General features: G+C 38.9%; 2 protein-coding genes across 3 annotated transcripts in view; both read right to left on the bottom strand.

The window, feature by feature from the left end:
* The window catches only part of mapkapk3 (MAPK activated protein kinase 3), a 206,374-nt gene that overhangs the window by 65,528 nt on the left and 119,078 nt on the right, over window positions 1–21,768 (bottom strand). The gene's annotated exons all lie outside the window — the stretch shown is intronic.
* Window positions 1–21,768, bottom strand: part of xxylt1 (xyloside xylosyltransferase 1) — a 47,107-nt gene that overhangs the window by 15,281 nt on the left and 10,058 nt on the right. For both annotated transcript variants that reach the window (XM_079844874.1, XM_079844875.1), the window contains exons 3-4: window positions 18,854–19,001; window positions 7,311–7,443 (exon numbers count right to left, since the gene is read on the bottom strand). In XM_079844874.1, coding sequence (XP_079701000.1) covers window positions 7,311–7,443; window positions 18,854–19,001 — 281 coding nt within the window. The remainder of the gene's footprint in view (window positions 1–7,310; window positions 7,444–18,853; window positions 19,002–21,768) is intronic.

Raw genomic sequence — 21,768 nt, forward strand, 5'->3', positions numbered from 1 at the left:
ACCCAGAGAATCTGGCACACCCAAGCAAACGCTAGAGAGATCATTGCTTGTGAATGAGTGAACGCTGGCAGTTTCTCAGTGTTTGGATGTACAAATGAAAACAGAAGTCTTTTTTCAGTTCCTTCTGATCTGTGATTTCTGATGTGTAGCAAATTATTTATTATTCGTGCACACAATGCGGCTTCTCTCTCTCTCTCCCGACAGAACGGTGTTTTCGTGTTTTCTGTCTTGTGAGTCAGTGTTTTTGTACGTCCTCGTCACGTCTATCGGTTCTAAAATGTGCATACAGTCATGAGTTTCTGCTCAACATCGGCCTCACACACGCCGAAGCTCGGGCTGCACTGGCCGTTGGCCTTCAACATCCCCGACCCCTAGTACTGCATCTGGCCCACAGCGGAGGCACCAAACGCGGCGTGAGATTAAGCAGAAGGGGGGTAAGCGTGAGCATATTCGGGCTAGCCAGCCTAGCCCCACAATAAACTGGATTACATTCGATTACTGCTGTTGTGTCTTTGTTTGCGCTGTGTACTCAACGCGCGTCACTGACGCTTTTATTTTATTTTAAAAATAATGCTATTATCAACACTTACTTTTAACTCTTTCATCTCGACAGCTGTAATGGTACTTTGCATGTGTTACAAAGTTGGTAATAATGATGAAGACGGACTCGGTGTGACTGGGACTCGTGTTTATTCAGAACTGTCAGATACAAACACAATAAACTCGCGCTGACTGACAGCGCTCTCATAACTCAGTAGTTACTATAAATAACTTTGTTAGCAATCGCTGAGCTCCGTCTCTGGTACGTTAGTGATGTCCGGTTCGCGAACGATCTTTCTTTTGAACCAGTTCTTTTTAGTGAACCGAATCAGTTCACCAAATCGGACTGAATCGTTCTAAACGGTTCGCGTCTCCAGTCAGCGCTGATCCATAATTTACTAAAGTTACTAACTTTCTGACATGAGTGACAGTCCCTCCGACTAGAAATAGACTAATAACCTGAAGTATATGCTGTAACTACAACAGTTCAGACATGCTGAGAACTGATGTGAAGTGAACTCCGGTCCATCTGTCTCTCTGGCAGCAGCTCGTGCCTGCTCGTGCCTCGTAGACCTCGTTAAACCACGCCCCCTCCGCTCATTTAAAATGCAAAGATGTCAGCCAATCACAACAGTGGGCGTTTTTACTGAAGTCTCACAGCAGACACGCCTCTTGAAGCAGGGCATTCAGCTACAGGGCAAACAGCAGTATAGAAAAAATGCCTTTTATTTCTAAATTATGACATTTTATGATGTAAAAGTCATACTAACAATATAAGTACACCTCAGGAAACATTATAAAATAATAGAAAAATGCCATGCCATGGGACCTTTAAAGGGCGCGTTAGTAATATAGACGGGTACACAACGCGCATACACTGCTTATTACACACACAGGGCAGCAGCACACAAAACATTTTTAAATATTAAAAATAACAGGATCACAAAGTAAAACATTATTATTGTGTACATGAAGATAAAAATGCCTACCAGTCATAATGGATAGTCATTGCATGCATCAGAATTACCTATTTGCAGTAATGACGAATGAAATTGGCTACTTATTTAACCATTCGTGGCAATATACACATGATTTAAACTGACTCGTCAGGTTGAGGGTCTATATTCCGCCATGTAAATAGTGAATCCGCCATGGTGCAAGCGCTTTTAAAGGGAATGGGAGATGAGACTGGCACGTGTTTATTGCACGTTAGGCCTAAACACACCCATGACTCATTAAGAGAATAGGGGCAACCCTTGTGGACCATGCGCCTGGTGCGCAGACCATTTTTCCCCATCGTTAAACTAGGAAAAGTGGATTCGGACAAGCCCTAAGTGCACTTGCGCCGTACGCTTTAGACCATGCACTTAGATCCTTAAAATAGGGCCCCATGGCTCTAAGAACAAATTGTTAATTTTTACACATTTTCAGTGGCCAAAAACCAAATGTGGTTGATACAAAGACAGCAGTATCGAGGCAGTCTCAAAAACCGCAAAGATCTTTACAGATTGTTTACAAAAGATTTCTCTGCTCGGAACTAATCTCCATCCAGACCTTGACCATGAAAACTACTCTTCAATCCAAACAATAAATAAACAGGAGTACTCATAAACAAGTCATCATTTTTGTTTGAGTTCCACAGGGAGGTAAAGGGTGTGTGTAATTGTTGACATATTGAAGCTCTCAATCCGATTACATAATTCCCAGCTCAGTGTTTGCATTCATTCCAAACGGTGTGCTCAGCGAGGATTCCTGACCCCTGGCACGGTGCCATGCTCCATTTTGTGCCCTGGTCCGGTTGGAACAGAGGCCGGTGGAAGGGAGAGGCTCAGAACCGAGATATGAGTGTTCAAGCAATCCTGAGCTCTGGCACCTCTTCATATCCCACTCAGCTGCTTCATACATTCCATACAAGCAACACAAATATGTTCAAATCTCCCCAAATAGTAACATTAAGTTTCTTTTTAATATAAAAAGATGTTTCTTAGGACTCTGGCGAGGCATGTCTTTTGTCTTGTTTGTCAGTAAAAAAAAAAAAAAAAAAAAAAAAAAAAAAAAAATTATATATATTATATATATATACACACACACTCACCTAAAGGATTATTAGGAACACCTGTTCAATTTCTCATTAATGCAATTATCTAATCAACCAATCACATGGCAGTTGCTTTAATGCATTTAGGGGTGGGGTCCTTGTCAAGACAATCTCCTGAACTCCAAACTGAATGTCAGAATGGGAAAGAAAGGTGATTTAAGCAATTTTGAGCGTGGCATGGTTGTTGGTGCCAGACGGGCCGGTCTGAGTATTTCACAATCTGCTCAGTTACTGGGATTTTCACGCACAACCATTTCTAGGGTTTACAAAGAATGGTGTGAAAAGGGAAAAACATCCAGTATCCAGAGGTCAGAGGAGAATGGGCTGACTGATTCAAGCTGATAGAAGAGCAACTTTGACTGAAATAACCACTCGTTACAACCGAGGTATGAGGCAAAGCATTTGTGACGCCACAACAGGCACAACCTTGAGGCGGATGGGCTACAACAGCAGAAGACCCCACCGGGTACCACTCATCTCCACTACAAATAGGAAAAAGTGGCTACAATTTGCACGAGCTCACCAAAATTGGACAGTTGAAGACTGGAAAAATGTTTCCTGGTCTGATGAGTCTCGATTTCTGTTGAGACATTCAGATGGTAGAGTCAGAATTTGGCCTCAACAGAATGAGAACATGGATCCATCATGCTTTGTTACCACTGTGCAGGCTGGTGGTGGTGGTTTAATGGTGTGGGGGATGTTTTCTTGGCACACTTTAGGCCCCTTAGTGCCAATTGGGCATCGTTTAAATGCCACGGCCTACCTGAGCATTGTTTCTGACCATGTCCATCCCTTTATGACTACCATGTACCCATCCTCTGATGGCTACTTCCAGCAGGATAATGCACCATGTCACAAAGCTCGTTCAAGAAACCAATTTGAAATGATTCATGACAATGAGTTCACTGAACTAAAATGGCCCCCACAGTCACCAGATCTCAACCCAATAGAGCATCTTTGGGATGTGGTGGAACGGGAGCTTCATGCCCTGGATGTGCATCCCACAAATCTCCATCAACTGCAAGATGCTATCCTATCAATATGGGCCAACATTTCTAAAGAATGCTTTCAGCACCTTGTTGAATCAATGCCACGTAGAATTAAGGCAGTTCTGAAGGCGAAAGGGGGTCAAACAGTATTAGTAGGGTGTTCCTAATAATCCTTTAGGTGAGTGTATATATCCTAATTAAACAACCTTGGAGAGACTGTGTATCTGTGTATGTGCGCAGTATTCTGTTTGTTACAGATCAGTTTTGAAGGTGTACAATGGGCATCCTAGGGAGAGTGACACAGGATGTTGTTCTGGACATGCTGGCACTTGCTCCAGATCTGGAAGGTCACAACGTGCCTAAATCCGGGGGGAAAACGTCAACAAGTGATCTATGACTCTGATTAACTGACAATGGGCCAACTTTCGTAAATATATGAGCAAATTCTGAGCAATATAATGGACCTTTACGAAAACTCTCCTCCAGATTCACAAAAGCTTTGTATACCACGGATTCAGTAGTTAAACGTGTGTATATTAATGAATTCAAAACATTCGTAAATGGGATGCAAGTGCACGCTCATTCATAATTAGCATAATCCCCGTCCATGAGTTACAACTGACGTGGCCAGGAACGCTGTGGAATCTTCTGGACTTCTTTCTCAGGTTTGGCTCCAGTATATATATATATACTTACTCCCATTTCAAGAGAAAATCAAAGAGACAACCTTTTAAACAACTAAACCAGTGAGCAATAAATGTAATGTAAGTCTTCTAGAAGTGAACGCCAAAATAGTTACACCCACCATGCTAAAAAAATGGTCTATGATTTGTTTCTAAAGCCTCATTTCATTAACTAAAAAGCACATTAGCTAAAATAACTCTACACTAGATAAAACAGTGCTCTGGAGAGAAACAGTCCTGCTGTGTGTTCTTTCTGCCTCAGCTGCAGCAGCAGTAATGCAACAACATCAAAAGAACCACGCAACTCAGTGCCAGGAGACGCCTGAACATGCTGCATCAGTGGAAACGAGAGGTCTTGGGAGCGTAGAAGCATTACAACAAAGCACAAGGCCTGTGCCAGCCGGGCAGAAGGCTTGGAAAAGACCAAAATTTAATTACGGCAGCCTACGGGGTCATTGTGCTGGCACAGGTGTTAGATGTTATCACCAAACCCCAGTGCGGCTGCTGCTGACGTACCACTGATATCTCAACGGCTGCTTATGCTTTTTTCATTCTTCTCAATTGTTTGCGTACAGTAGTTATGTGTGCAGTCAGAGAACTGTTGTGGAAAACCTGCACTCTGTTGTGGAGAAAAACCACTCATGTGGACAATTTTTCCATCAGTGTGGCTCATTTCTTTTATACAGAAATTATATTAGCTCCTCACACAGCTGAATGCCTGATCACTACCACAACAGCTGAAGTATACTTCCCGGATCCACTACAAAATGATGACTAGACAGATGAGAAATGTAATGATAAAACGTTAGATTTCAAAATTCTTGTATGGGTGAATGAAAACAATAGTGAATTTATAATAGCAGGTAAGGAATCTATATCAGTCTTCAATTGACACCGCTCTCTGGAATACTTGAATAGAAAGTTCAAAAGAACAATTTAACTGAAACAGAAATCTTTTGTAACATAATAAATGTCTTTACTGTCACTTTTAATCAATGTAATGTGTTCTTGCTGAATTCATTTCTTTCAAAAAATTATTTCTCAGGCCTTACAATGGATGGGTGACATCCTTTGTTCATAAGTTTGTAATTGACAGAGAGTACACTACATTTATTATGTTGATATGCATTCCGGGAAGGAGGAAAAAAATGATATGAGCTGAAATGACAATGGCGTATGTAAAATATGACAAGGTTTTCAATTTTGGTGAATTATTCTTTTAACAGAGATGTGCTTGCTACAATTTGCTGTTGTTTTCTTATACAAAGACTTCACTTGTGGCCCTGACTGAAGTGAGGCATGTCTAATGGAAATGTAGGACAAATGAAAAGGGAAACAACATTCAACAATGGAGTGGTGGGCACGGTAGAGCCATCTAATGCCGTCCGGTGAACTGCTACTGTAACTGCTCATTAATCAAAATCAACACTAATCTGATAAAACATGCCTGTATATTCAATCATGCAGGTCTTGCCACCTTTCTGTTAAAGATCCTAGTAATTAAATCCGTTTAATACATCTGTGCCTGTTTAAGGAGACTTATGAGATTTATGAACTAGGAAAGTCTTTTTAAGAAAGTCCACTTGCTTCAAAGGAGAGTTTGTGGGGTATTTTTTAACCTACAGTCTTTCCATCTCTCACACATACACAGAACCACACAAACACAGTAGTAGAAAGCCAGCAGAAAAAAAACAGCCTCCTTTGTGAATTCCTATCACCAATCTGAGCTTCCTCCTCATGTTTCGGTGACTAAACACTGGAGCTATTAGAAACGGCTCAAGTCACATGATGGCTCTTGGAGAACACTGTGAAAAGGCTTCCACCTCTATTCGGTTCCAAATGTGTCCCAGTTTCATGTCCAGCTTGACTTTGCCAGGGCACAAGACAAACGGCATTGACTATTTCGACATTCTGTTCGGCAAGTGAACCAGGAGAACAGGTCGTCCAAAGTCTCTTTCAGGCTTTAGAAAATCTGTTTTGCTCAAACTGTACAGTAGGACTGTGCTAGATCTGCCAATGCCACCGTTTGGCTCAACCTAGATGCAAAATAAGACTACACCCTTTATTTCCTTTTTCATGTTTGATGTGCAGTATTAGCACTTGCCTAGTATTGCCAAAACAGTACTATGATGATACCATGGTACAGTGAGTGTAGTGTATCAGATGGCGATACCATGCGATTCTGATATATACCATGGTACTACACGATTATGTATTATCATATTTAACATTGTACTACCAAGGTACACTTCCAAATTATCATGGTATTACCATATAAAATACAAAACAAGGTGGTATTATGGCACTTTTGATTAGGAATGCATCAGTCTTGTTATTGTTAACTAAAACTGTAAAAATTGTTTTTGGTATTTGAAATAAAGCTGAAATTAATTTTAAATAATACAACAAAAATGTTGCCTTGGCAACTAAAATTTAAGGTTAACATGTAAGTTGAAGTACTAAAATGACTAAAAATAAAAATTGAAATAAAGCTAACTGATAAAAATGGCAACGGCACATAAAATTACTAAAATTAAAATTAAGCTAAAAATATAAATGCTAATTCAAAATATTAATAATAAATACTAAATAATAATACTATAATAAACACTAAAATAACACTGGAATATTAACATTATTTTCATGGTATAGCTGATAACTAATAAATTACAGGTTTGAAAATTCTATTTTGTCTTAATAGTGTTATAATATTCTTGTTGAGATTTGCTTTACATTTAACAACTATAACATGATAAAACTATCATTAAAACTATAAATCGATGATGGCAAATTAAATCTAAATATATAAATAGGGTAAATGAGCATGTATAATTTCAAGCAATACTGATGCATTTAAAAAAACCTCTCTAAATGATGTGGTACCAATATATTATATTTAATATTTTTGGTATGAAGGCACCAGATTTATTAATAGGGAGCATATAAATTTGAGAAGAGTGAACCCAATGAAATGACTGTACATAGAGTTGCGTCAGATACCTGTAAACTGGCTGCATTTCACGTGCAATTCCAATGACGGCCTTAGAAGGGAAATGGTTAAACTCTTGAAAGAGGTCTCTGATGTTGCTTCTGAATTTGAGGTCCAGGTCCAACTGAACAATGCGCTTCAGTTCTAGGGGGCAAAAGAAAGAGGAACATAAAGCAAATCTGCTTGAAATCAACAAACTTCTAAATAATCTCACGTGGTGAGCAGCAAGACATGCAATGAATAAGAGATTTCGTATTAATTTTTTGTGTGGACTAATGCAGAAAACACAAATTAACATATGATGGGACATGATCATCCGGAGGGCTTTTCTCACGTCGGATGGCCTCAGGGTCTTCGTGTGAGCCCACTGCACAACAAAGCCCTCAAGACAACACTCTGGACGCACCATTGTGGAGCAGAGGCAGCACACACAATGACACACATTCGGAAAGCAAAACATAGGGGGCCCAAACTATGCTTGTTGTAATTAGAACAATGAGCAGAGAGCAGCCAGCCAGAGCTGTTTAGTCGGTCAGGCATTTCAAACTGATATCTCTCCAAACAAGCACCGGAAACTAGACGAATCAATATCAACGATCTCAGCGCTCCCCTCCAAACACACAGGCTGACTACAAAACACTTCATGAGCAATGATAAAAGGAGGACAACTGCTGAATTTGTATGAAACAGGAAACACATCTACAGTCCACCGAGATCAAAACACAGATAAAGCTCAAATACTTCATCCCATCACAGTTTAATAAGCTGCAATAGTAGGCAACTAGAAGCAGATATTAGTAGTTATCTTAACAGTAGGTTATACTTAGGTCGAAAAAGACATTCTTTCTACTTAGACTGCCGTTTAGATGTTTGGGAGTCAGTACATTTTTTTTTAATTGCTACTTCTATTCCACAAAGATGGATCAAATTTATCAAAAGTGACAGTAAAGACATTTAGGGCCGGATTTACTAACAGCTTTTGGTGTTAAAAACCTACTATCAAGGATTTATGAAAAACACGCAGTAAAAAATGAGCACTGAAAAGGGTTATTTTTGTGACCTTATTGCATATGCATTTGTAGGAGTTTCCCTATCAGACACATCATTTATGGAAGAAGAGTATTTAAAGGAATCATGCAAGTTTCTGCTCATCAATTTACTGGTATTTGCACCATTTACAGCGGCAAAAAAACAAGTCTTAAACCAGACGATAATTTGCATTGCTCTTGATAGATTACGTTAGTAATTATAGAAATTATCCGGCTGCGTCTGTGTTCTTTAATTTGCACCATCAGTAGATCATGCACAGAACTTGCCACTCCCATCTGCACTTTTTTTGGGTAGAGTGGTGCAGGTATGACATCACTTTGTAGGCCAAAACGCAGAAGCAAGTTAGCACTGTTCCATCATCCCAAAGTCAATGTTATTGTTTTGGATTTTGGTTAAATGGCTGAAATAAGGTTTGTGGTGAACACAAGCTCAAGACACTTTCACGTTTTATTCTATGACATAAAATACATTAGTATTACATCAGCCGTTACGTGTCTTGAAAAAGGCGGTTGACAAAAAGTGGCTAAGTGGGACTACAGAGGCTGTCGGGGAGATTAAACGTCATCACGGCGAAAAGGTAAACTCAATCTGCTTTTACAGCCTCATTATGCTCATAATTGTGCTCTTATAAACTAGCCGAACTCAAACGTTCTGGGAAAATGTTTTGAGATAAAAACTGAAAGAGTTTTTGAAAGCTTAGTGATGGTGGTGTAGTCTGCCTACCTTTAGCTTTTTACTTCTGGCGACTGCATTTAGGCTTCAAAATTAAAGGGGTTAGTCCACCCAAAAATGAAAATTCTGTCATTATTTACTCGCCCTCATGTCGTTCCAAACCGGTAAGACCTTCGTTCATCTTCAGAACACAAATTAAGATATTTTTGATGAAATCCGAGAGCTCTCAGACCCCTCCATAGACAGCAATGTAATTAACACTTTCAAGGTCCAGAAAGGTAGTAAAGACATTGTTAAAATTGTCCATGTGACTACAGTGGTTCAACCTTAATTTTATGAAGCGATAAGAATACTTTTTGTGAACACAAAAAGAAACAAAAAATAACGACTTTATTCAACAATTTCGTTCTAGCCTGTGTCAGTCTCCTATGCAGTTTCCATTGTAAATAGTGCAGCACTTTCGAGTTCTACGGCCGCCGATGCTGTTCACATGAGCACCACGACACATGCGTGTGATGATGATGCGGTGGAGCTGCACTGCACGCAATATTTTTAACTATTTTGAATAAAAACGCAGCCTTGGTGCAATGTGAACTAACATGAACAGAGATTAATAAATGCTGTAAAAAAAAAAAAAGTTCTACTTTATTACTAATGCACTAACTAATGTTAACAAATGATGTCTTATTTTAAAGTGTTACCAAAATTATCTTTTTAACAGTACATTATATTGTTTTGATGTGATTTAATTTGAATCGCTGTGTGACTTGATTTAGTAGAGCGCTATTAAAAACAACAACAACAAAAACAGTATAGATTTATAATATCAGTCATGATATTGCTTATTTCTCATACTAAAAATAGTTACCAGCTACTGTTACCACCAGAAATTTCTGTAACAAATTGCAGTTGTAAACGGTAAGCATTTTGTGATTCAGTTTGGTGCCTCAAAATGAATAGGGACAATTTTTATATCATAGAAAACCGAGAGTCCCGTCAAACCTCCAAAAATAAAACCCATGCGTCACAGAACACCAGATCAAAAGAGGAACATTCGCTTTGGGCAGGATGAGCCACAGAGGCTTGATGTGCACCCGAGGGCATGTCAGCAAGCAGGTTAAAATGCGCCTTTGAAGCATTAACGGCTGCACTAATTCATCTCATTGGGCCTCTGCGGCCTGAAGCGATGAAGACTTTCAAGAACCAGGTCCACGTGAAGTTCACCAGCTCCATTATGGCTTTGGGTGCTGGAAACATGCCTATGAAGCCTTATAAACAGTTTCTAGTTTAGTTTCAGACAGATTCGTCTAGGACATTCCCAGCATATTTTCAGCCAGGCGAACACACATTTGCACATTCTCAAAAACAGCCTGGTCATCTTAATTGACTAGGGGCGCTGAAGCTTGACACACTTTTAAAAAAAGTGGCTGTTTCACAGATGTAATACTTTTGTACAAGCTTTTAATAGCATCATCTTGGGGAATATCTGCATCGTTTAGGTTTTCCCTTCTTTTTAGATATAATCTCCCAGCAAATGCACTGCATAGCCACAAGTTAAAACCGTATTAAGGTGATTAACAATACCCAGGGATGGTAATCTACTTTATCAATTGGTCCTAACTAAATGCATGGAGCAGGTGGAATTCCATCTGTTCTCTGTGGATTATGGCTTTAATGCTTTCCTCTGTGAAAACAACAGTAAGTGATATAGGCTGATATAGGTCAACCTCATTATGCGATTAAACCCCAGCCTTATCTGGTCCCTCTCTATTAGCAAAAAACACAATAAGAATATCTCAATTGGCAAAAGGATAAACGCAAAGCTGTAGTTAAAATCTGGCATGAAAGATCATGCCCTATAGGAGACATCTTTCTTAGAAGAATCTTTTCATGTATCATTTCATAATCATGTGGCAGGTCATGCAGACACGAGGATCAATAAAAACTGTAAAAAAAGAAAAGAAAATGACATTAAGGCAAGTTTCAAAATGATGAATTTTCTAAATGCATGCATGTTTTCCTTCTGAGAGTAATTCCTTAGTACAATTACTCAATTCTACTCTGAAGATGAGTCAAATGGCAAATGACTTTTATAATGTAGCTACACAAAACAGACTGCCTTTGATAAGAAATATCTGGGATATCTAAGGTCTTAGGTCTACTTTGTTCTTCAAAGCATTTGACAAGTTGTTCAAATGCCTTGAATTTCAATGTTGATAAAACAGTATCTTAAATGGTTCAACAAATCACATTGATTTGATTTGTTTTAATATGTTTAGTTTCCCCCTCATTTTCCATTTCCATTTCCAACAGAGACAAAAAAGTAGTAATTTGTAGTTTCACAAATTACATTTTTGTAGTTTGTAATCTGCAACTATATAGCTAAAAGTATTGGGACTCTCCTACAAATTATTAAATTCAGATGTTGCAATCACTTCCATGGCCACATGTGTATAAAATCAAGCACCTAGGCATGCAGATGCTTCTACAAACATTTGTGAAAGAATGGGTCGCTCTCAGGAGCTCAGTGAATTCAAGCGTGGTACCATGATAGGTTGCCACCTGTACAGTTCATTCGTGAAATTTCCTCACTACTTAATATTCCACGGTCAACCGTTAGTGGTATTATAACAAAGTGGAAGCAATTGGGAACAACGGCAACTCAGCCACGAAGTGGTAGGCCACGTAAAATCACAAAGTGGGGTCAGCACATGCTGAGGCACACAGTGCGCAGAACACTTTATCTGTGTTCATTCCAAAACGTGCGGTACATGAAAGGAACAAAAATTCGTCCTCAGGTCCTGGCAATAATAACAGCATTAATAATAATAATCTGCAATATAAAAACATTATAAATAATGATACTAAATAAATAAGTAATACCAATTAATAATAAGTGTAAGTAATACTTGCAAATTGAAATAAAGCTGAAATAAACAAATATAAGATGAAAAAATTAAATGAAATATTGAATTCTTACTAAACTACAACTGAAATATAATATATAAAATAAAGCAAATAAATTTTTTTTTAATAAAATAAAAAAATGGCAAAAAGCACATCAAATTATTAAAAACGTATTAATTAAAATTACAATGAAAAATTAAAATACAAATATTGATTCAAATAAATACCATAATTGTATATAAATAATATTAAAATATGCCTGTGCCGTCACCAAATAGCCCCACCATCACTAAAATGTAATTGGACCAAAGTACCTTCGAAGTAAATGTCTGAACATGGATGAAGGAAAAATAATTGATCAGATATACAACCATAAAAAGCAAGAAAAAAAATGGAGGTCAAGAGAATTCAATTTAAGTGCTTAGTTTAATGCTCTTCAGCTGCAGTACTAGTAGGCTAATGTTTGCTAGTAGTTTGCAAACAGAAAGAATGGTTCTGATTGATTGATTGATGTTGTGCCACCTCATTCTTGCGAACGATTGCTTGTCCTGGAATCTTGTCATGTTGTGTCTGGTTAGTGCACAGCTATAGCAACCTGTGTTAAAACCTCCAATAGATCAATGCAACAACATGATTAGGTAGAAATATTTAAAAAAAAAAATCCTTACATGTTCTAGCTTATCCATTTACCAGCAGACACAATAAAAACAACTGCTAAAAAAAACCCTCAAAGAAGCAGACTTTGTTGACAAAACACTCTTGAGGCAGTGAAAAAGCTGAAGATCTTAAAACAAGGGCTCTCTGTTCCCTCACGAGCTGCCGAACACATGGCACTTCTTCACAATAAAAGCAGATTTATAGCCATTTGAAACAAGGGCCAATTATTTTCACAGCTCCTGTTGTCGTTTAAACGAAGCAGTTAATATACTAGCCCACCTCCAGGCGCAATGTTCCTTTAATGAACAGCCAAATCCCTCACAGCAATATGATAGAACATAAAACTAGAAAAAAAACAGTGCATGTGCTTCTTTTTCCCCCACTAATGTTTCAGAAGAACAAACAAAGCATCATTACTGAGCACCTAACCTTGCTCTTTTAGACCGAAAGAAATGATCATTTCCTTAGCGGGCCAGTGGTCTTCCAGAGATCATGGTCTAAACTGTGATACATATGGTGTAAGTCTCTTCCTCATGGCTCACTTATTCAGCCTCTCAGCAGGCCGGTATTGACCGCCCTGTCGGTAGACTCGATGACCGGAATAAGCCTGGCGGGAGAGACGGGTTTTGCAAGCAGACAGACCTACTCCGTACATACAGAGAAATCAGGACAGAATTCCTCGAGGTGGGTTTGAGCAGTCAGTCAGTGGGTCAAACGTGAATTAAAAACCACCGTTAAAGGGATCATTCACCCAATTTCAACACTGATAATAACAAATGTTTATTGATCAGAAAATCAGCAGATTAGAATGATTTCTGAAGGATCATGTGACACTGAAGACTGGAGTAATGATGCTGAAATTTCAGTTTTGCAAATCAAAGGAATACAATTACATTTAATATTTCCCAATATTACTGTTCTTACTGTATTTTTGTTCAAATAAATGCATCTTTTGTGAGCAGAAGATAATTTTTTGAAAATTCAAACCAATTTTTTTGTAAAGTGTGAAGTATTACCAGAGAAATAAAAAAATTGCAAACTGCAAAATGTTTTGGTCTACAGCAAAATGTCTGAAGAACAAATTAAAATTGGATCAATGCACATAAGTGTCTAAAATTTCTGAAACGCACATTTCTTATACAGTTCACAAAAATAAATTAATTCAATAGTGAGAACTCGACTCAATATGGCGTATAAAACTTGCACAATTTTCTTCTAACCAACATTAAAAAAAGTAACAAACAAAGATTATTTAGTAGGATGAGTCAGTTTATCTTGAGTGAACTTAAAAAGAAAAACTTTAATTAAAAAAATAGATAAAAAGAATACTCTAAACATGTTGTTGTCATCCTTATTTAGATTCACAAGTATTTGTCCAAAGCTTGTCCAAATGTCCCAACTTTCCAAATTGTTATCTGAACAAACAACTGTACATTGAACAATGTTGTGCCAGTTCCCAGCATGCACTGCAGCTTGAAAAATATTATGTGGAAACTATTATTAAAAAAAATTATCGCTGCTGCAGCTGTTAAAGGGATAGTTCACCCAAAAATGAAAATTAGCCCATGATTTACTCACCCTCAAGTCATCCTAGGTGTATATGACATTCTTCTTTCAGACGAATATAATCAGAGTTATATTAAAAAAGTTCTGGCTAATCCTAGCATTATAATTGCAGTAATAGTTGCTCTGTTTTTGAAGTCCATAAAAAAAATGCACCTGTCCATCGAATAACGTGTTCCACGCGGCTCTGGGGTGTTAATTAAGGCCTTCTGAAGCGAATCGATGCGTTTGTGTAAAAAAAAATCCATATTTAAAACTTTATTAAGTAAAGTTCCAGCCGATCGCCTTCCGTGGAAAAGTATTGAAAGTGAATCTCAAGATGCGTACGTGACGTCATACCGATCGTACCTGGTTGCGTTAGTCTTTTGATCAGCCGAAACTTTAAATGATAAAGTTTTAAATATGGATATTTTTCTTACACAAACGCATCGATTCGCTTCAGAAGTCCTTAATTAACCCCCCGGAGCCGCGGAGCACGTTAATTGACGGACAGATGCATTTTTTATGGACTTCAAAAACAGAGCAACTATTATTGCTATTATAATGCTTGGATTAGCCTGGACTTTAGTAATATAACTCTGATTGTATTCATCTGAAAGAAGAATGTCATATACACCTAGGTTGACTTGAGGGTGAGTAAATCATGGGCTAATTTTCATTTTTGGGTGAACTAACCCTTTAATGTCACTGTTATTTAATCGTCATATGGTTCAGAATTCATCTTTTTTATTGAATTAAAATTTGTTGATCATCATGTTTGAGATGTGTGTTGTGTTGCTGTTTAGGTATACATGTAATTACGTTACATATAAATACATTTCTCGCTTCTGCTGAACACAAAAGATGATATTTTGAAGAACATGCTTAACCAAACAGTTGATGGATCCCATTGACTTCCAAAGAAGGAAAAAAATACTATGGATGTCAATGGGGTCCGTCAAATGTTTGGTTACCGACATTGTTCAAAATATCTTCTTTGTGTTCAGCAGAAAAAAGAAATTCATACAGGTTTGGAACAACTTTAAATTGTATATAAAATTATTTTATTTACAAGTTTCGTGCTTGTTTTTTCCCCATTTTATTCGTTGCACCTGTTTCTGAATATTGCTTCACCTTAGTAGGCTACACTATTTAGATCAATCAATATTTAGAAACAGACAAAACCGACAACCCCCCTCCCTCCAGCCAGACGTTGCCCCCTCACTTTATGCGATCTGGCGCCGACCCTGTGACCATATTAAACTCAGACACTACAAAACACATTTAAAGACCTGAATTGAACTAACTCAAGTATTCCAAAAAAGTCCTAATGACTGCTAATGTTATTCCAATATATTATTGGTCTTGTCTAATATGACATACTGTTTTAAGGTTCCAAGAAAGAAAAGTAATGTCAGTAATCTGTGTCACAGCCACGAGCCTAAAAGCTTTATCAAACACTCATAGGTCTTTTCCCTGTCATGGTATCATTGATTTGTTAGGCTGACAGAGGAATCCACATTTAGTGTAGCAGCATACCATGCCTGCATGACCATTTAATTCAATGTCGAGAGAGAGCGAGTGGCAGACCACTCTGCGTGCGAGACGCAGTGGTGTCACAGAGGACGATCGATCGTCCCGCCCCCCTCTAGTCCTCTCTGCCAAGCGCTGTGCCATGTGCCTTTTCAACACCTGTGAGTGAGTTGGCCTCGTGTTCAAATCCATTCACAGCCTGACTGATTGAGGGGAGCTTTCAGGATGGCCGAATGTACTGACCTTTAGATAACACGGTTAGAATGTGCAACAGGAAGTGTGATGGGGGAAGTTTACATGAACACCGAATGTTCTGCAGCTGCCGCTTTTAAAATGGAAAAGTTGGGTCACAATATGGTTATGAAAAACTTGTAAACATACATTTGAAACGATATAGTTTAATGTGACATTAGTGTCACTAAGCAGAAATAATGACTACTTTGACTGACAGTACTGGAAGCCATCAAACGTGATTTACACTTGTAGCGTGGTCACCGAGGTATTTCAAAGTTTCAGTTCGGGCGCCAGACAGTTTAAATTAATGTAAAAAAAAAAAAACTGACCCCACCCAGCATTTCAACACATTAAATCACTCTCAAAAAGTTCAGAAATTAAGTATTATTATTATTATTATTTCAGTTCAAACATACACTCACCTAAAGGATTATTAGGAGCACCATACTAATACTGTGTTTGACCCCCTTTCGCCTTCAGAACTGCCTTAATTCTACGTGGCATTGATTCAACAAGGTGCTGAAAGCATTCTTTAGAAATGTTGGCCCATATTGATAGGATAGCAACTTGCAGTTGATGGAGATTTGTGGGATGCACATCCAGGGCACGAAGCTCCCGTTCCACCACATCCCAAAGATGCTCTATTGGGTTGAGATCTGGTGACTGTGGGGGCCATTTTAGTACAGTGAACTCATTGTTATGTTCAAGAAACCAATTTGAAATGATTCGAGCTTTGTGATATGGTGCATTATCCTGCTGGAAGTAGCCATCAGAGGATGGGTACATGGTGGTCATAAAGGGATGGATATGGTCAGAAACAATGCTCAGGTAGGCCGTGGCATTTAAACGATGCCCAATTGGTACTAAGGGGCCTAAAGTGTGCCAAGAAAACACCCCCCACACCATTACACCACCACCACCAGCCTGCACAGTGGTAACAAGGCATGATGGATCCATGTTCTCATTCTGTTTACACCAAATTCTGACTCTACCATCTGAATGTCTCAACAGAAATCGAGACTCATCAGACCAGGCAACATTTTTCCAGTCTTCAACTGTCCAATTTTGGTGAGCTTGTGCAAATGGTAGCCTCTTTTTCCTATTTGTAGTGGAGATGAGTGGTACCCGGTGGGGTCTTTTGCTGTTGTAGCCCATCCGTCTCAAGGTTGAGCGTGTTGTGGCTTCACAAATGCTTTGCTACATACCTCGGTTGTAACGAGTGGTTATTTCAGTCAAAGTTGCTCTTCTATCAGCTTGTAACAGTCGGCCCATTCTCCTCTGACCTCTAGCATCAGCAAGGCATTTTCACCCACAGGACTGCCGCATACTGGATGTTTTTCCCTTTTCACACCATTCTTTGTAAACCCTAGAAATGGTTGTGTGTGAAAATCCCAGTAACTGAGCAGATTGTGAAATACTCAGACCGGCCCATCTGGCACCAACAACCATGCCACGCTCAAAATTGCTTAAATCACCTTTCTTTCCCATTCAGACATTCAGTTTGGAGTCCAGGAGATTGTCTTGTCCAGGACCACACCCCTAAATGCATTGAAGCAACTGCCATGTGATTGGTTGATTATATAATTGCATTAATGAGGAATTGAACAGGTGTTCCTAATAATCCTTTAGGTGAGTGTATATAGCACAAACTCTTTTAGAGAATTTGCAATACAAAAACTTGTATGTGTCATGATATTCTAGATCACAGTTTCCATACGACAAGAAATAAATAAATAATGAACAAAAAAGACTCAACAAAACAAACTTCTCCAACCAAAAATATTCAAGTTAAAGTGATATATTCGTAAGAGTTTGGTTTGTATCGGGGCAAGGGTCTAACTTCAGTGAAAATGAAGGAGAGATCGGATCGAAGGAAGCTTTAAAAGCGTGGAAATAGTTTGATTTGAGCTCTCCTATTCTTGAGAGTCAAGGGGAAGTTTGTTCAAGAATAATTATGCCAGCAGTCAAGTAACCCAAAAGGGTAGAAAATCAAAATCCTTCAAACCCGTTCGGCGTGTGTCGTTGAAACCTAGGTAGGCCTATTCCGTTTCGATTGCCACAATTCTTCCCTGTGCAGAGGACATCCAAAGATTTCAGCACGATCTTCCTGGTGTACCCACAAGGTTTTGCAATTCAATCGAGAGTGGTTAAACTCCAACGACAACTAATTATTCTCTCACTTCCGCGACGTGTCTCCACTTCCTTCCCTTCACGCATGTTCATTTTTGGTCTCCATTAGCGGACCACACCCTTTTCTTCCTCATTTATTTTTTATTTTCGTTCAGATAAATAATGAAGATAATTATCATAATGATTTGGTTAAAAAAATTGTTATTAGCTTGGATTATTCGTTGGTTGAAGGTGATACGTGAAAGAAAACTGAATTAGCATCAACCGTGTAATGCTCCATTACACACTATATTGCCAAAAGTATTGGGACACCCCTCCAAATCATTGAATTCAGGTGTTCCAATCACTTCCATGGCCACAGGTGTATAAAATCAAGCACCTAGGCATGCAGGCGCTTCTACAAATATTTGTGAAAGAATGGGTCGCTTTCAGGAGCTCAGTGAATTCAAGCGTGGTACCGTGATTTCCTCACAATTGAATATTCCACGGTCAAATGTTAGTGGTATTATAACAAAGTGGAAGCAAGTGGGAACAACAGCAACTCAGCCGCGAAGTGGTAAGCCACGGAAAAATCACAAAGCGGGGTCAGCTCATGCTGAGGCGCACAGAGCGCAGAAGTTACCAACTAAAATGCCCGGTTTATTACAACTAGATTAGGAAGCAAGCTAGAGAAAGAGCTAAAGAGTGTGTACAAAGGCATTGGTTTAATGGTGTGGGGCGGTTAAGCGCTTGTGGTTGAGGACATCAAAATTACAAGCTAATCAAAAGCAACTTGCAATTGCTTTTCCTGTGCCTATAAACAATGGCAATTCCGAGTCACACATCTCACCTGCAGGCATGATGCGATGCATGGCCACCGACAGGAAGAAGATGGCGTCGCTGTAGTACGCGCCGGAACCTGCACTGAAGTGTTTCTGCATGGCTTCCACGATGGGGAATAATTTCTCTGTAAGAGCAGCTACATTGTGAAACACCACCTGGAATAGACAACAGACAATATATGTGATACACGAGGACTTTTTGTGACCCTAGTGACACTGACACTACTTTTCTGTAAATGTACACATGGGTGGACAGGAGGGAGCTCTATTTCTGCCCTCTTTTGGCACTGAGATTTCATTCTCAGGTGTTCACCAGTTTGGCTCACTGAACCTTGACAGTCGTCTTTTACTGCTCCTTCCATTGAAAACACACAATACCTGTGTTTGTCTGCAGTGCAATCAGCCCACTAATCCTGCTCTGCTATGCAAGGCTTTGGCGTCGACCTGACTCATGCAATCAGATAATGTGTATCCCTCGCTAGGTTGCACAAAGAGGACTGAGCTGGAGGGGGCATCTGCGTTCAGTCATCACAGATTTCCCATTAAGGTTTTGATTCCAGGGGTATAATATATGTTTCTGCCATAGGATTAGCATTCCACCTTCAGTCTGGTGAAACAAAAGCACTAATTCAGCACAAGCTCAGATTATTCAAGGAACACAGTTGATATTGTAACAAAGCAAGCATTTTAAAGTTGTCTCGTTTGCGGGGAAATATGTGCAAAAGTACAGTATGTAGAGGGAGATTTTCTTTGAAACTTTCACACAACCAAGACTTTCTTCACCCCATATCTTTGGAGTAAGGAAATGTACAATTGAAAGTTGACGCGATCATGTTCATTCACATGTTTTTCTCATTTCACCCAAAATAGATGCATTCCAACAGCCCAATGGTGTCCTGCATGCTCGACTACATAGGACAGAGATTCCAAAGTAGAGAATTTGAATTTTCCATCCAAAGAGAGGACAATTATCAATATTTCACTTCATTGGGAAATTGACTGAGAAACATTTTGCTCATCATAAGAACTTGAAAGAGAACAGAACACTCGTTTGAATTCCTCATTTCACTTGAAAAGAACTAATAGTTAGGAACAGAAACTACACCAGAAAGCACTAGTTTCATTTCATAGATGGAGTAACCGCAGGGACCAGCTCGTCTCTTCCAGGAATTCACATGAGTTTGTGCATACAGAGCTGAGTGTAATCTCTATTACTTGCACATGAAGTGCGGTGCAATAATGACTGTGGTATTATTAAATCAAAGGCTTCAGACTGTGTTAATGCTCATGGGGACTTGGAGCAGAGCCTGCCGGTCATTTATGTGCTTCTGCTTTTCCAAATAGCTCTGGAGGTGTGAAAGGTCTATAATAAAGGGAGACAGTACTTTATTACATGAGACTGGATGCTTGCTAAAGTATTACTGACAATCTGAATGTTCTGTGAGGGAATCATGAGAACTCAACAACACAGGAATATGATCGCCCTGCCTAAACTAAAAAGCATCATGTTTGATGGTGTAAAATGGTATTACCATGGTAATTTGATATATTGTACTAAACGATTGGTACTCCAGTATACTTTAGAGAATACCATGATACTACTGAAGGGTGCGGATTCTGAAATCCACCGCCACTTAAATTTACCTTTATCCTAATTAAACAACCTTGGAGAGACTGTGTATCTGTGTATGTGCGCGGTATTCTGTTTGTTACAGATCCGTATTGAAGGTGTACAATGGGCATCCTTGGGAGAGTGACACAGGATGTTGTTCTGGACATGCTGGCACCTGCTCCAGACCTGGAAGGTCACAACGTGCCTAAATCCGGGGTGAAAACGTCAACAAGTGATCTATGACTCTGATTAACTGACAAAGGGCCAACTTTCGTAAATATATGAGCAAATTCTGAGTAATTTGCGCGTATAATGGACCTTTACGAAAACTCTCCTCCAGATTCACAAACGCTTCGTATACCACGGATTCAGTAGTTAAACATGTGTATATTAATGAATTCAAAACATTCGTAAATGTGATGCACGTGCACGCTCATTCATAATTAGCATAATCCCCGCCCATGAGTTTCAACTGCAACTGACGTGGCCAGGAACGCTTTGGAATCTTCTGGACTTCTTTCTCAGGTTTGGCTCCAGTATATTGCATAAATACTAAAGAGACTAATTGGCCATATGCCTAGCAATAAATATTCAATTATCGTGTGTCCATCAAAGCATTTTTACGCCCGGTGCTCTTCTGAAAACGGCCAGCTGGTGGCGCCTGAAAGTGCTGTGCAAGGGAAACGTTTTTCCAGCTGAGATACTTTGGTTGCTATGATACAGAATATCCATGGCAGTAATGTGTTACTAGTATCTCATTTTGAAGAATATTACTGAATAAAAAATGCCGTAAAAAGCAGTATTAACTTCTCCATTATTGTTGTTCAGTCGGTGTACCAGTAGGATGATTGGTCGGTGTAGTTTGTCCCACCCTTCCTCAACTTTGATTGGATGATTTTGTAAAAAGTGACAGTGACGAGCGCTGTCTATTACCCAATGTTGAACAGTAAAAAAAATTATAAAAAGGGGCAAATCAACTCTTGAAATATTATTATGGTACATAGTGCATCAAAATTAGAACATAGAACGTTCAAATGTTTTACGCAACATTTACACGTGGTAGGGAGCAGGTGTACATTTCTTTCGTACCAACTAACACTATTAGAACTGAATGAATCGATTCAGCTTTCAACACCACCCGTAAAGATGCATTAAATTCGACAAAACGGTTTAATAAAGGATGTAATAAATATTGTGAATTAGCACATTTTATTATACTATTTTTAAATTGGCCGTTAAAGTTTTATATGGGACAATTACACACTGATCCTTTAACAATGCATTGGCGCAAAAACACACACCTTTTGGAGG

Source organism: Gobio gobio (genome assembly GCF_949357685.1).
Source record: "Gobio gobio genome assembly, chromosome: 19".
Taxonomy (NCBI): domain Eukaryota; kingdom Metazoa; phylum Chordata; class Actinopteri; order Cypriniformes; family Gobionidae; genus Gobio; species Gobio gobio.